This window comes from Solanum verrucosum, unplaced genomic scaffold (genome assembly GCF_900185275.1).
Source record: "Solanum verrucosum unplaced genomic scaffold, falcon-dt-bn FXZP01000261.1, whole genome shotgun sequence".
Classification (NCBI taxonomy): Eukaryota; Viridiplantae; Streptophyta; class Magnoliopsida; order Solanales; family Solanaceae; genus Solanum; species Solanum verrucosum.
In genome coordinates, this window is record NW_026019969.1 from 2609159 (window position 1) to 2626105 (window position 16947).

A 16947-nucleotide genomic window follows, 5' to 3' on the forward strand; every position below is an offset into this window, starting at 1 on the left:
TGAGAATGGCGTTGATTTACAGATTGAGAAATATATGGGACACAATTATTTTGATTTGTTATTTTCAAAAAGTGAACGAATCGAAATTATATACATCTAAAACTAAATTATCAAGACAGTTGTGCTTTTAATGAGAGCGTCCATTTAAGGAACAAATCTATCTACTCAAAGAGAAAAATCTTTGTGGGCACCCAATAAGCCTTTCCTTTCTATAAATATAAACAATTGGAGCTAGCCTTTAATCATCAACATATTCAGATACCATCACTAAATTTTTATTATAGCAGCTAACTAGGATATCTCTTATATAATAATGGAGAAAAAAAATATGAGTCTGAAACCTCTTGGAATAATATCAAAGAATTTAGATGAAGGAGAAGCAATGTTACTAAGTCCATCTTCTCGAATGTTTCATGAGCCTAACTACAATGTTTACGTCTTAGCCATTATGGGCTGGAAAGTACCAATTAACGTTGATTCCATCAAAACTGAACTACAAAGCAAAATGCTTAAACACCCACGCTTTTCAAGTTTACAGGTAAGCTAATAATAAAGATATATACGATTTTCACTCTCAACTAATAGCTAGTGTTATTATTTAATTGTTCACAATGTTTTGTAATAATTTTTGAATTTTATAACAAACCATGCAAATTTATGATTTAATATTAAGGTGAGGATGAATATTATGAAAGATTATATACGATTAAATATAAAAGTCTATATGCAAATTAAACACATGTCATGTATTTATTAGCTTGATGTAAACGAACGGGAAGGTAAGTACCCTCTGCTCTAACGTTAACCTTCTGGATGGTTTCACTAAAAAATTACTCTTGGGAAAATTGATAATTCCTTCAGTCTTAATTTATGTGAAGAAGTTTGGAGTTTGTACTTAAAACATGTAGCTAATGATTCAAACTATTTCAAAACAGGTTATGGATGAGAGTGATGGTGGCGGAAATATGAGATGGATTCCAACGACAGTGAACATAGATGATCATGTCATAGTTCCCCAGCTTGCTGATAATAATATGGACAAGGACGAATTGGTTGAAGATTATATATCAAACCTAAGTACAACAAATGTTGACATGTCGAAACCTCTATGGGATTTTCATATTCTTAACGTGAAAACATCTCATGCTGAAGCAACTTCTGTTTTCCGTATTCATCATTCTATTGGAGATGGAGTTGCCCTCATGTCCCTCTTACTCTCTTGTTTTCGGACAACTTCCGATCCCACTTGTCTCCCCAAACTCCCTGTTTTTTCTTCCTCTAAGAGCAAACCAACCAAAAATAGGAAAAAGAATTTGTGGCAGTACTACCTCGTAAAGTTGTGGTTCTTCATCCAACTTTTGTTCAATACAATTGCTGATGTTTTGTTATTTATAGCAACTGCGCTCTTCTTGAAGGACTCTCAAACACCTTTTACAACTACACAAGGATTCAACGCGTCTGCTCGTCAGAGATATATATATCGGACCGTTAGCTTGGACGACATTAAATTTATAAAGGATGTTACAAACGCTGTAAGCATATATATGAACATTATAAACTTTTCATGGATTATTTGAAGTTTTAATTAATTGTCTGTGATCTAAGCTCTGTTTCCTTGTTTTTTTCTTCTTACTAATTTTAGAAGGTTAATGACGTTGTACTGGGGATAACACAAGCAGCATTGTCTCGTTATATCCATCGAAGATACGGTAATTTAAATGAATTTGCAGGAGTTCACCAAACATATTATTTTTGCTATTTATTTATAAACAAATTTTTTGTTTCTAAAATTTGTTTGTTTCTCCAGGCAAGGGAAAGTTTTGTCTAGAAGGAATGAGATGCAGAGCCAATGTTATAGTGAATTTGAGACCAGCTTTAGGGGTCCAAGTGAGTGTTTCTTAATTAATTCTTCATATCCACAATAATAAAAATGAATTAGTTCATGTTGACCACGTCATATGGCAGGCTATAGCTGAAATGATTGAGAAGAATGTTGCAGTGATACAAGGAAATTGCTTTGGTTTTGTCTTAATTCCGTTAAGTATAGGCCAATCAGAAAATCCTCTTGATTATGTTTACAAAGCTAAAACATCAATGGATCGAAAGAAGCATTCCCTTGAGTCTCAATGCACCTTTTATGCTTCACAACTTTTCCTCAACTTGTTTGGCTTTAAGGTACGTAATCAAATTCTTCTCTTTAATTGATTTGTTTTGTCGTTGGAATTTATGAATGTATTTTTGGGATTGTAGAGTGCGGCAAAACTTACTCAAAGAGTTACCTCCCAAACAACAGTAGCCCTTTCAAACGTAGTTGGTCCGCGTGAAGAAATTTCTTGCGCAGGCCATCCATTGGAATTCGTTGCCCCAACATGCTCTGGCTATCCCACTGTATGTTTCTTAATTCCATCAATCAAACAACTATATATATATATATATATGTTTCAATTACATTAGTTATCTATAATTTTAAAGTTATACTTGAAAGAAAAGTACTCAAAATCACTCATATATATATAATATTGTATTTGTAGGGGATAATGGTTCACGTGTGTAGCTATGCCAACAAATTGACATTTACTATAGCAGTTGATGAAGGAATAATTCCAGATCTGAAGCAGCTAGGTGATGATTTCATCCAGTCATTCATGCTTATTAAAGAGGCCGCTGCTCATCACACAAAATTGGCAACCAAACTTGACTGACTAGCTAGCTCATTACGCAGTTGAAGTTGAAAGCTCAACACAACTTGATAAACGTACCCTCTGTTATGCTCTAAATATAGATAGTATTTGATTATGTAATATTATTGTAGTAACATTTTCATGCACTAGAATTATTATCCATGTTATATATTGTCAACTATAATACACTTCCTAATAAGAGTGGATGTAAAATATTTCTATTTTTCAATTTTCAACTTGAATTATTAGGATATGTGAGACTCTTATCTAAACTATAAAGCAACAAATGTTTATCGAAACGCACCACAGACCAAGCTGTTATTACACTCGATCGCTTTTCTTTACTTTCTTCTTTTGTAAAGGCTAATCACATTTTCTTTTTCGCCTTCTTCTTTTTCCTCATTGAGGGTGAACATATCTTTTATAAATGTGAACAACTTGCAATAATAAGAACACCAACATCAGACAATCATCCGACAAGGCTTTATGCAACAAATTCTACACACAAAAAAGACTAATGAAAGAGAGATTAACAGAATAAGAAGGTGAAAGTCGTCGAAATCACCTTTTGACTCTGGAAAATGTCCATACGTATACCCAAATTATTAACCTATTTTAACATTTAACCTAATGTGTTTATTTTAACATTTACTCATATATTTATTAGTTGAAGTGTATGTTACATTAACCATTTTATGATAGTTTAGGTAGAAAACTCATACACCTGATAATTTAAGTGTTTTTGAGTCTTCGCTCAATAAAAACAATTGCAACATTTGAGTCATATATACTAGAGGTGGATGTGGTACGTTGGTATTGCCTTTTGATTTTTAAAAATAGTATGTGATCATCATATCAAATTAATTTGATATGGTTCATTATTTTAAAGTTTGGTTAAGGTATTTTGCACTATAATAAATTGGTAATCATAATTTATTCAATTTTGACTTACATATACTTATAATATTAAAAAATTATGACTTCGACTTATCAAAAGACATATCAATTATATCATATTAATACCTTATACATATAAAAATATTCAACCAAAAAAAATAAATAAAGCAATTTCCAACGTTAAGCAATTTCACAAAAAAAAGACATTAATTTCAATCGAGATAATCAAAAGTTCCAATATCTAAAAAACTCAATATTTTGTAAGTTGTCAAAATAATGGAGAAAAACTTATTAGTGCTTATGGAGCGTGAAACCAACAAATTAAAAGGAAGACTGAAAAATAGGAAGCAAGAACTTGAAATTAGTAATACTCCCTCTATGTCCACTTTTAATTGTCAGGTTGTGATTTTCGAAAATCAATTTGACTAATTTTCAAAGTTAAATTAGATTATATTAATTCGATATTTTAAACAAAAAATTGAGATATTCAAAAATATACGAAAAGTACAACTATAAATTCCATTTTTTGCATATCAATATGATGAAAAAATACATCGTAAAATGTTAATCAAAGCTATTATCGTTTGACTCTAAAAAAGGAAACTATGACAATTAAAAATGGACGGAAGTAGTAATTCGTAATTGTCATTCCTCTACCCCTTTTATTTTTACCCAGAACTAAAATCTCTTCGCTACTTATTAGTAAAAAAAAAATAAAAAAAAATAATATGTTTTTCAGATTTAAAAATAAAAATTCTTATGTGTAAAATAAAAATCTCATGTAAGAAGATTACAAGTTGTTCGAATGGTAAGCACCCCTCACTTCCAACCTGAAGGTTACGGTAAAAAAAAAAAGCCTTAGGGATGATTCAAAAATAAAAAACATTCAATTATACATATGAGGAAATTTTGGCAAAGTAATATCATTTTAAATGAGCAGGTGGTGCATAAAGGAAAATTTCATATTACTATTGCTTACAAGATATACTAAGAGGAGATGTTGGAGATAAACAGGTCTTCATAAGTTCATTTTGTTGTTATCCTTCCATAGAAGACTTAAAACATGACTTTCCCCCCCTAAAATATTCGGGTAATTAAGTACTTTAATTCTCCAAAATAAATATTTTGTTAAGAAAATATTAAGTACTTTAAATTTAACAAAAACTTGACGTAACATACTACTTAATGATATATCTAGACGATTTTTTTTCTTACCAAAAATTTAATCATTCGAGTTTTCTCTTTCTATTAATAAAATAAAATTCCCTTCAATTTTATCTCTAGCTAGCAAACCGTTTTATTTGAAATCTTTTGGAAATCGTAACGAACCTCTCATAATTAAATAAATCAAATGTCTGGTACACAACAAACACTATAACAAAAACAATTTTTATCGGTAATAAATAGACACATAAATAAAGACTAATAAAGTCTTTATCGATATTAGTTAAGTGTCATTAAATCCAATGTCGCTAAAAACTTTAGGGACATATACAAAAAAAATACTAATTACCGCTAAAAATACATATTTAACGATAATTAAACTATTGTCATTAATTAATTGACAGGATATAAGCAACTTGGATGCCTTTTCATTACAGACTTGCACAATTAATTAAAGATTTGTAGTTAGTACTTCCTCTTATTTTATTATTATTATTATTTGGTTAAAACTTCCTCTTATTTATTTATTTTGGTTAAAACTCCCTCTTATTTTTACTGCCCATAATAGATTTTATATTTTTTTTAATAATAATTGAAACATATATTTTACTAAATACTTCTATTGGTTGGTGTATAGTTTTAATGTACTTGAAAAATTATTTCAAATATAAATAATTAATATTAAGGATAATATTTTAAAAAAATCTTTAGCTTGATAGGTTTTAGTGAACAAATAAATATAATTTTTTTATTAAAATAATAAACAAGTAAATATAAACTAAAGAAGTATCTTCACATTAATGTAGTTCGAAAGCAACCAGTCAAATATTTAGGAGCTAACTTACATTATTCTAGATATTACATTTTAGTTGAAAAGTTCGTTTGCTATTCCCTAGACCCTAGGTAAGCATAATAAAGATTTTTATCCGATTCATTGTATTCGTAAAGTTCTTTTTTTCATGCCTCTTCAAAGATATTAATTAAAAGGAACAATTTGATTCAATTATTTCAATTTATTCCTAAATATCAATTTAATATTATTTTTAAAATCATATTATTCTCTCTCTATATTTATTGTATCTTGATTTTTCTAAAATAACAATTATATTCTCCTTAGCTTGTTCATTTTGAATTTTAAACATTTCATAAGAAATGATGATTAATATAAATATTTTACAACACAATATATCCATATTAATTAATATTTAATCTTGAATTTTGAAAGTAATTTTGAAAATAAGTAATTAATGCTAAGAGTATGCATGAAAAAATATATCTTAATTGTTAAAAATGCCAAATAAAAGAAAAGATGTATTTTTAATATAGTGAACAAATAAACATGAAAAAAAATATATATTTTAGACTATTTATTTTTAGTAAATACGAAAAATAAAATAAATTGTTCAAAGTAATTTTGGAAGAAAACAAAGACTATATATGATCTCACATCTTAGATTTAATGTCCATTGTCGTTTCACTTACTCTCTTTGTCATAAAAAAATATATCAAATGATATTACTTTTTCTCATGTCAATATGATAAAAATATACATTGCGAGTCAGAAATGTTTTTTTTTCCAAAAAAAATAAATAAATAAAGAATTCTGTGAGCCCTTGGTTAATTATCTGCAGAGTTGGTTTAACGTGTTAAAATTCTAAACTCAAAAGTATTTAACATGCAGAGGACCAAACTCCTCTCTATTGTGGCTTATATATAGAGAGAAATTGAAGCAAGCTTTCTATACATCCAGATATCATCACTTAATTATATTTTTGGTTTTAGCTCGCACCTACGATATATATTACACATGGAGGGGATAACACAAGCAGCTTTGTCTTGTTATATTATCCATCGAAGATATGGTTAATTTAATCTCCTTAATAATCTACTGTAATCTTTAAACCATGCTAATCAAAAGGTAATTTCTATTATTTGTTTCTTCAGGCAAGAGGAAGGAATGAGATGCAGAGCGAGTGTTGTAGTCAATTGAGACCAGTTTTAGGGGTACAAATTGCTTTAAAAATGATTTATAATTAGTTCACATGAATGACCATATATATATGGCAGCTTGCTAAAGCTGAAATGATTGAGAAGAATGATCGTGGAAATTGCTTTGGGTTTGTCTTAATTAGTTCCCTTAATCTTGATTATGTTGGCAAAGCTAAGACATCAATGGATCGAAAGTAGAAGCATTCCCTTGAGTCTCAATGCATGAAAATGTTCATGATCATCCGACTAATTTATTTATTAATTGGACTCATTTTGATCTGTTTATATTTTAAATTTAGGCTCATATAATGTAGTTCAAATTGATTAATGAGAAATTACAAATAAAATTTCTCATGAATCAATTTGAAATGCATTATAATATGATATTATAAATATGAACAAAAATATACATGATGTGAACGAGGAATTTCAAGAATGAGATCTAACTTCCAACTGCAATCTTCACTTGGAGTCGTTTTTATCTTGTAACAATTTAAAAGATTTTGTACTTTTTTGTTCTCCTTGATTTGAATAAGTCGATCCAAATTATGTAATGTGTTCAAATCCAGCTAAAAAAAGACTATGGAAGAACATTGGAAAAATCACCTTATCAATCCATCCATCCATCATTAAATCCAACCATTCATAAAATTCCCATTTAACGATGAATTTCTCAAACTAAATATTCACATGTTTCCTAATAAAAGAGCACAAGTAGAAATCACTATCCAATAATTGATTATTAAAATTCATTTTAAACAATAAGCAAAGCCCAGCCATTCCTTAGCCAATCATACCAAACAAGGGACTTCCAAATTAAAGTGGATTTCAGTGAGTGGAAAAAACCAAGGACAGCACATCCAATATATTGTCTGGCTCAGACAAGCTAGAGATATCAAATGTCAAAATCGAGTACACATTTGGATTTAACAAGTACTGCAAAAAAAAAAAAAAGACGAGGCACAGAAACTGCTAGCATTCCTATAACTATATATCTACTTTTTATGGAAAGAATAATATGTCGAAGCAAAGAATGACAGGCCACCTATCCCTACATTTCAATGGTGATGAACAAAACTGAAGAAAAACAAAGGTTTGGGGTCTACTTAGACCAAGCGACTGAATCAATCTCAGATTGAGCAGCTCTGTACAACTCAAGTCTCTTTGCAAGAGAAAGACGACGTTGCATTATAGCTGGATCCTCATCCAACAAAGTACCCAGCTGTCTCCCCTACAAACAAACAAAAAAATGGAAAGTGGAGCACTGATTATTATACATCAAAGTCATCAGCATTGTTACTCTCTTCTCACACAGCTATCCCACCCCCCACCACACCCCTTTCCATTCCAAATTTAAAAAATAAAATAAGAGTTTTAAGGTTAGTTGAACAGTGAGGTGCAAAATTCTCACCTCCTTCTTGCCCAGGTCTGTGAAGAAATGATCAAGCAAACTGCGTTTGGCCTCCCGAACTTGACAATAAACAACAGACTTAGGAATGGAATTCCTCAAACTTGCACAAACCATATTGACATAAGACAACACATTTGATCCTGTTGAAAAGAGCCCACCATCAGACGACACAATCAAAATAATTTACAGCAACAACACGTGTAACACAACAGCAAAATTCAGAAGACTAATAGAAAGATCATTGAATTTCAAGGACAAAAGTTAATTCAAAACTCACCTATCCTTCGAAGATAGGAATCATTGTATCGGTCAAAAATTGAATGTGTTGGATTCCCTCCCTTCTCAATATCTTGAGGAAGTTTCCGGAAGAAATCTACAGTCAGGTAACTACACTCCATTTCAACAAGCTGTAGAGTTGCTTTTTTGCTCTCATCCCTCATCCTTTCTAATGATTCAACAGCTGCACCGTTGACCTCAACTCTAAGAGAAGGATATTGCTTTAGCTCCTGTCAATAACAAAAGACCCAGTATACACATTCATTTATAGCCCCTTCAACTGTTTAACAAAAAATAATCATGGTAACGGGAGAATTCTTTGACTTCTTCGTGTTGCAATTACTGAGCACAATGCGTTACTGGGGATTATTTGTTTAACTCACCAGAATGAATTTTTAGAATGCTAAATGAGAATGGCTGAGATTTATAGCATGTGTTTATTAGGTCTTTCAAATATCTCAAACTCAGAAAAGTAATTCAAAATGGCAAGTGAACATACTGCAGTCTCACTAATTGACTTGTGAACCAGATCCTTCAGTATAGCATGAACCTGAAAGCATTGCAGATGAAGTAGTTAAGGAACTATTTTTGCTCAACTACATAAAAATGTACCCATTAGACCATTATGCTGAACAAAAAACACTAGTTTATTTCAGATTACTATAATTAAACAAGGTCAAGCACAAAATACTCTACACGAGTAATTTTCTTCTACCATTAAGCACTTGACAACATGCAGTTGCCAAAATATCTCAGTTTGAAACATATTAATGTAAGTGATACTTAAATCCTGTTTGATTATGACATAGTTCAACTTTTAGAATGATGCAACAAAAACGTAAATAAAACCTCCCAGAAGAAATAAGTTCCACCAGAGTAGACATTCTATTAATGTTGTAATGTCACATGAAATTACATACCCATTCATGTTTAACTTACATCTTTCTTTAAGTATGTCTCAAAGACTAAGAAAAATCCAAATCAATTTAAAACTAAAGCAACCCAAAATGACATCGCGGAAATTAGGCTTTTTATTTGCGACATTAGTCCTAAATATTTATGAAATATCACACACTCAACATCGAGCAGTCATTGCCCCTCAAGAGTTCAAAGTCAGAGATCATATTCAACAGTCTTGTATCATACCCCACTAACAAAAACAGAAGTCTGGAATAAGAATCGCGAAAAGGCAGAGTGAAAGGAGACCTAGAAGGGGATCCTTAATATTCAAAAGAAAAAAAAGCTAATTGAAATCATTCATGCAGAGCTCTCTCATTAGTTTCAATTGTAGAAGCATGTCAGAGAATTTAATTCTGTACCGCATCGACAGCTGCTTCAGCAGGACCCTTGATAGAAATCAAGGAAGATTCAATAAGACGACGATATCCTTGCTCAGGAGCAATCAGATGGGGTTGATATCCATCAGCTTCAGTTATAAGTTTCCTTACATTGTCCATTGAAAGCTGCTTATCGAATTGCAATCTTTTCAATGCAGCGGGGAGCTGATTATCGAAGACATTATATATTTTATCTCCACCTGGTCGACTGCAACGAAAATAAGATTACAACAAAGCAGCATAGCTAATTAGTCTAGATTTAAGGAACAGACGCAGCAAGGAATACTTACACTCCATCAAGATGTTCTTTAAAGATTCCATCAAAAGTACGACAAACTTCCATAACCATGTACAATTTTCCCTGCATTGATAAATGTTAACATACATAGCAAAGACAGGAAACACATATTTTTGGAAGGTAACAAAGACATCACAATTCTGTAGCCACAGGAAAGCAAACATACATTCAAAACTAACATGAGAAGTAGAGAACCAACTCATTTCAGCTAGACTAAAATCTGTCTGGCAAAATTGGATAACCAATTCACAGAAAATTCAAGATGATACTTACTCCAGCATCAGTTGCAATGGGCTTCCCAAGACGGCTCAATTCACTTTCTAGGTCAATGATGGTCTTGTTGATAAGAGACTGGAGACCTGGAATTCTTGACTTGATAACGGCCTCTAAGTGCTAAATATGCAATACAAAAATCAAACAAAACAGTTAGTTCTCTGAATAAACTGAGAACCGTGACCAAGTCAATTAGGAAAAAAAATAAAGACCTCGAAACTTCATTTAGGACACCAACAAAAAATAAAGTATGTTGAGGAATTAGTTATAGAAAATGGCGGGTGAAATGAATTTAAAAGGGAGGGAACATGCTCTAAATAAAAAGGTTTATACACCAAGGCACTCACACAACATTTCAGAATTAGAAAAAATATTCTTTGAGAATTCAACATACTTTTGACATAACTTTCCCAAGATGTTCTGACCCCATCCTGCTGGCAAGATGCCTGTACTCAGGGGTGCTAGAAAAATACTCCTTTTCTCTACGCCTGGCAGCAATCATGTCAACATTTTTATTAATATCCGCTTGAGAACGGTTGACAACACCTATCCATGGAAATTGTAGTTTATATGATCTTCCTTCCAACATCTGAAAATCCAAGAAGATGATTTAATATAGCAACCACTGACATCCACCTCAAAGTGGCTTAAAAGTTTGTTCAAGAAAAGAATTAGGTACAGCATCATCCAACTGACAATCCGTTTGCAGCACATGTGAAGACACGATTACTAGATTTGCTCACAAAATAGCAGCAAAAAGAAATGGTGTTAACCACAGTACTTGTTTATTCCAAAAAGTAAAATTCTGAAATGCGCAGATAAGATATCAAAAGGTGGATAAAAGATAGGTGTTTTCACTGCATCTTATATCTTTGAAATCAACTCACATCCATTGCTAAAGAATTTTTAATAGAGAGTTATTCACTTGGTCAAATTTTAAAGTATAGAGACATTAGTAGTTCACATAAAAAGACATTAGTAGTTCACATAAAAAGACCATCCAAAAAGGCATATGTTGTTGCCAAATCAATGCCATAAACCAAATCTTTTTCCATAACCCGGGAAGATATCAACAAAATTGGAATAAATTGAAATCTTATTTTGGATTGCTGTTGCAAGGACCATACCTCACCAGTCACCATTGTCTTTGAAAATAAAAACCTTAAAGTGAGTTCAAAATTAACCTTATCAAATTTGGAATGCTAGATTTACTAGACTTAGATCAGTTTGATATATCCACTGAAATGCACATTGAGATTTTGTTTATAGTTAGATTTTGTTTAACCATTCTTACTTCGACATGTTCACTTAAAAAACCTTTTCCTTTATATAGAAACTACTTTTAAAGACAACATGTTCAAAATACTTGAGAGAAAGCATGCTACCCAGACTCTTCATTTGTCTTTCATATAGATCCTTCAAAATACAAAAGAAACCTACTGTAATTTCACCCTTTTAGATACCAAAAGTATGGATTTGGATTTCGATAAACATAGACAAAATTCATCATTTCCTTAGCTCCTACTGAACTCAATTAGCAGAGTGTCCAAACTTGACCTAAATAAATTGAATCATAGATGACACCAGGGATATGTCAACAGTCAACGGAGGACTTTGCCCCGAAGCTCTCCAATGTAACTATCAACAAAAAGCATGACTTGTTAATAACTTCATATATAAATGAGTTCCCTCGATCATTTTCGAGACCCACTAACAAGTTAAAACATAGATTCTCTATACAAGACCAAAAATTCAAGAAGAGTAACCTGAGTACAGCTTCTTTTAAAATTACAATACCAAACAAACGACTTACACAACGGAGCTCCAACATCACTGAATCAAGTCATGCTTAGAGCAAAGACACTTTTACCCAACAAAAAAAAATAAAATGTAAAATTATGTGACCTAGTAGGAAACTTACATCAACAGCATCAGTACCCTTATCCATCAGATCAATCTTAGTCAGAACACCAAATGTCCTTTCCCCTGAGGCAAGTAACCTTTCACAGTGTTAAACGGCAATATGTATGATGTATCATCTCATTTTCAAAATCACTCTTGATATAGCACAATTTATAATGCAAACTAACTCAAACAGTACTTAATAAGAGCTAGTGTGGACCATTGCATCACTACACAACAGAACACAAAAAGAAAGAGAGCAAAATGTAAAGAGATTATGACTCAAGAAAAAACTTCAGCTACATTATTTGTTCAATCAATAATATTATAAATGAGTCAGAAACCCATAATTGTATATGTGCATAAGATTGACATTTTATTTAAGCTGTCATAAGAAAATATTAATATACAATTATAAAAGGAATGATTTTGCAAATCTCAATACTTGAAAAACAATTCAGGAAGCCCCTGAAAGCCTAAAACATTTTATTTTTTTTCAAAGGCATCAGAAAACTAATTGAGAGTTAATTTTTCTTCATTAAATTTCAGTGTGTAGGATAAGATTTTGTTTAAACATCATTTGCCTCCCAACACAAAACAATGAAACCTAGAAAGAAAATTTAAAAACAATTTAAATTCAGTAGATCTGAAACTACAATTAGTTTTAACGTTCAAATAAAAACAAGAAATAATTAGACAAAAAGTGCCCCTTAAAGTGATTGTACAGCCTATTTGATCACTAGCAGCCACTGGATTTGGTTAGGTGATAATTTTTGTTAAATCATAGGAAACACTAAATTTACATGCTTGAAAGACTCCACTCTTAAGATGTAAGGCAACGCGTTAGAACAGGAGCAGCCATGGGGGTGGGGGTTAATAAGCAGGTGGAAAAGTGGGAAGAAAATTAAATTTGTTTCCGTCTTGAGGGGTTATCAGGATGTTAAGAAATTCAAATGTAATTCTCATTTCTCACATAAACAGAAGTTGAGAAGCTTGTGTAGTCTTCTGCAAAGGATGTTATGCATTCAAGACAAGAAAGTCATTCTAATATACCAACATGAAGAACATTAGTAGTCCTAAAACTTTTAAATGAAATTGGTTGCTTAGCCCCTAAGCGGCTTTTGGTTCAACCAGCCACTCCTACTAGCTTTCATCAGATTAATAGGTGTTACTCCTCCTACTAGCTTTCAGTGTATGAACAGCTGGAAACCTATTCCAGGAACTCTCTATTGAAATACTATACACACCTGCAAATGTGTGGAATAACAAATTTCCACACCTGCTTTAATTTCGTCAGTGATAACTCGTTAAATGCAAAATGCTACTGCAAGAAAATATTATTTCTGACATTTCCAAACTCTAACCTTTTGGATCTACTTCCCGAGAAATCTTAATAGCATCTGATGTTGCAAGATCTTGATTGGCAGGAGAAACAGCAAGAATAATGCAATTCGGCTGCAATGTAAGAAAACAATAGAATCAGAAAAACTCCCCTACACATGTCAAGTAGTAACTGAGATCCTTTCAAAAGCCAATTTATCTTTACCAATATCTTGAAGTATAGAAAGTAAACCGCTGATAATTTACGGCATGCTTGGGGCAATGGAACAACAACAAAATGGAATAGGCAATATTCATCCCATTTCCATTAGCCGGAATGTAAGTAACTTCGGATACAACTCCTGAATTAAATCAAGAATTCCAAACAGCATAATGGAATAGGTGAACATTGCTACTCCATTATTTGTTTCTAATTCCTGATTTCATTTTGGAGTTGTGATTCCAATGTTACTTCCATTCCACCTTAATTCCATTTTGAAATGCCCAAAATGCCCATTCAAATTAGGGAGGAAACTAAAGAGTGGATCAAAAAGCACTATTCCACCTCAACCTTTCATCAATGCCCAATGCCCATTTAATCGCCAACCCATTACCTTTCAACTCCTTTCCTCCTCAAGCTCCAGAGAATCCACATCCACCTGCTCTTGGCTACTCTGTACAACCCCCGCCCCCCACTGCGTTCTTTTCAATCATCCCACTTTCCTACTATTTTCAATCCTTTCCAAACTCATTTGAAGTCAGAGGTGAACTAGGTTAGGGTGTACCCCAACATTGATTCTCCAGCTTATCTGAAGAAGAAATCCAAATCACACAACCCTTTTATACCATATTCTAATTCCATTACGTCAGACTTCCTTACACAATGTACCATATTGGCCCATAGCGAACTCAGTACTGCATTATTGTTCTCATAAATGTAAACACACTAGATAAATTTCCATAGAAAAATTATAATATAAGAAGGTACAACTAACCTTCTCAATATAAGCGCGAACCATGTTTTCAATATCCGCAACAATGCTATCAGATTGTCCCTCTAAATAAATGGAGAGAAATTAATTCAAAAATAGTCCACTAACAGGAAAAAGCCAGAAAACAAACTAAGACTGATGATTCAAAACAAACAACTCACCAACTGCTACTTTTGTAAGTCCGGGAAGATCTATCAGTGTCAAGTTTACGACTGGCATGATCAAAATCAAAATTTAGCTGTCAAAAGCCTGATCAACAAACAGAAATATACAACATGGAAGAACAATTGCAGATTGTGCTTATTAGGGAATATTTCAAAATTATTTGATGGCCAGAAAAGAGGGACACAATTGGCAACAACAGAAGGCTGCAGCTCTCCGACATGACATTTTACCCAAGATGCTTTAATCGTCCAGTCAATACTTAAATGAAAAGTTTGTTTAGTTGCATTAATTGATGCATAAAGCTAGAATCTCTTCATACCATTGGGAGAATATATACTGAGATAAATTGGTACGCTAGATATTTGTTTGCTACGGCCTGTCTCTCGGTCAGTCTCGTCAGCGATCTCCTTTCTCACAGCAGCTGAATAAGAGATACACAGGATTTAGAAGTCAAAAGGACAATAAAGCAAGGTGAAACTACAAGGAAATGACAATAACAGTACACTAAGTATATCAGGTGATACATGCGGAAGGAGAAAAATAGTACTTCATAAGCGATACACCCTCTTTCCCAATTTATGTGACACTTCTCGCTTTTCGAGATTCAAACTATGCAAAATCTGACCAATAATTAAAAAAAAACTTCATATTGACATGAGAAGAATTGCGTCTCATAGTACTTTTCATATAGTAGTTTAATATCCAAATTTGGATTTGAAAATTAGTCAAATTGACTCTCGATAAGCAAAGAGTGTCATAAACTGGGACGGAGAGAGTAATGGTATATATTGCCCAACGACTCACCAAAATCAGTAAACTTCTTCCTTGGAAGGTGTCCAAATTCTGCATATTCTCTACTACCTTGTTCTAACCGGTGAAGCTGTAGGACCAGGGGTCGGCGGGTGACAATACCTGTACATAGTATGTTAATAATATTTCCTGTGATCTGGTATTCACAAAACTTAATGTAAACAGCACTACTAATGAAGACAATCTTTACCAGATCCACGAGGCAAAAAATCCTTTCCGACAATGCTCTCAAGCACTGAAGACTTCCCAGAGCTCTATAAGCCATACAAAATATGACAGTTAAGCAATATGACTAAACCAGTATATCATTAACCAAGAGTGTTCAGAAGCCACATAAATCAGACCAAAGACACGATAATTCACTGCTATAAAACCATCAGAGTGCAGACAATTATAAATTGAGTCAAGTGGAACTGATAAATGTACACGAGTGTTCACAAGCTGAAACAGAATGAGCTAGGGTATCCTATATTCATGGCACTACGGCAATAACAACCAGCAGCTCAAAAAACCTCATCTGTACATAGGCTCCTTTCACATTAAGGTGCTATATTATTATGGAGACAGCATCATCACATATTCCGACATGAACCAAAATTACCAACCAAACGAAACTACAAACTGACTCGGTCAAGAATTCACAAATAGATCGGAACCCTAGATATTGATATTTCATCAAGAACTGCATATTATCGATAAAAGAGATAATCAAAGATTCAGAAATCCTGATCAGGGACAAAAGAAAAAGAATATAATAATAAAACACAGATCTAAATCGAACAAGAAAATCGTTACAAGGATGACGGAAAATGAAAAAGGAGATCGGAGAGACCTGGCCACCAACGACAGCGATGGAAGGAAGGGCATCCCAGAGAGTAGGCAATGCACTCTCTTCACCATGATCGCCAAGGGCAGTGCAAGCTCTCTGTAATCTGTTAACCAATTGTATAAGATTCTCCATTGATCAGAGCCAAAGATCGGCGACTTGACTCACAAGTGAAACAATAAGATGAACAGCGTCGGCGCCGGTGATTTACAAATTGATCGATAGATCGAAGACGATTCAAAGAAAGGAGAGAAAAGGCCAACGGGTCGAAATAAGAATTTGAAATTGTAACAGGGACACGGAGAATTTAAAAGACGGGTCCGCGTCGACGTCGGTTCGCTAATGGCTGGGTTCCGTTGTAAATAAATTAATTAATGAGAGATTTGTTTGTCAGTTTTTATAACTTTGGGGGCCTAAGGCTTCGTGCCGTCTTGTTGAGTTGCTCTTTTATTTCCCTTAGACATAATTTAATTTACTTGCGGAAAAGAAACATAATTTAACTTTTGTTATGAAATAGTAATATATTTATGGATGACCATTTTTATGAAATATCTTTAAATCGATTGAAACGATAAATTCAAACTTGTTATATATTTTATGTTTTTA

The 16947-nt window shown here is 32.7% G+C and overlaps 2 protein-coding genes and 1 non-coding gene across 3 annotated transcripts; 1 reads left to right on the plus strand and 2 right to left on the minus strand.

Moving 5' to 3' along the window:
• Nucleotides 1–313: 313 nt before the first annotated feature.
• LOC125816468 (wax ester synthase/diacylglycerol acyltransferase 11-like) lies at nt 314–2702 on the plus strand. The gene is made up of 7 exons (XM_049496079.1): nt 314–538; nt 936–1532; nt 1643–1709; nt 1808–1887; nt 1966–2175; nt 2251–2388; nt 2532–2702. Exons 1-7 carry the CDS (start codon nt 314–316, stop codon nt 2700–2702), a joined length of 1488 nt encoding a protein of 495 aa, XP_049352036.1.
• Nucleotides 2703–7624: 4922 nt separating this feature from the next.
• LOC125815860 (dynamin-related protein 5A) lies at nt 7625–16672 on the minus strand. Its single transcript, XM_049495423.1, has 16 exons — nt 16348–16672; nt 15706–15769; nt 15510–15617; nt 15025–15126; nt 14702–14752; nt 14544–14605; nt 13593–13683; nt 12248–12312; nt 10721–10915; nt 10327–10446; nt 10046–10116; nt 9738–9963; nt 8918–8968; nt 8420–8648; nt 8143–8282; nt 7625–7962 (listed from the first exon to the last, which is right to left on the minus strand). Exons 1-16 carry the CDS (start codon nt 16474–16476, stop codon nt 7834–7836), a joined length of 1833 nt encoding a protein of 610 aa, XP_049351380.1. The 5' UTR covers nt 16477–16672; the 3' UTR covers nt 7625–7833.
• Nucleotides 12727–12816, minus strand: LOC125816936 (small nucleolar RNA R16). Its single transcript, XR_007442259.1, has one exon. It is a non-coding gene; the product is annotated as a small nucleolar RNA R16 (small nucleolar RNA).
• Nucleotides 16673–16947: the final 275 nt, after the last annotated feature.

Coding starts and splice junctions, on each gene's coding strand:
- LOC125816468 (XM_049496079.1), top strand. CDS start 314: ATGGAGAAAAAAAATATGAGTCTGAAACCTCTTGGAATAATATCAAAG. Junction 539..935: donor CACGCTTTTCAAGTTTACAG/GTAAGCTAATAA, acceptor ATTTCAAAACAG/GTTATGGATGAGAGTGATGG. Junction 1,888..1,965: donor GACCAGCTTTAGGGGTCCAA/GTGAGTGTTTCT, acceptor GTCATATGGCAG/GCTATAGCTGAAATGATTGA.
- LOC125815860 (XM_049495423.1), bottom strand. CDS start 16,476: ATGGAGAATCTTATACAATTGGTTAACAGATTACAGAGAGCTTGCACT. Junction 12,313..13,592: donor TCGGGAAGTAGATCCAAAAG/GTTAGAGTTTGG, acceptor TACTTGCCTCAG/GGGAAAGGACATTTGGTGTT. Junction 7,963..8,142: donor CAGACCTGGGCAAGAAGGAG/GTGAGAATTTTG, acceptor GTTTGTTTGTAG/GGGAGACAGCTGGGTACTTT.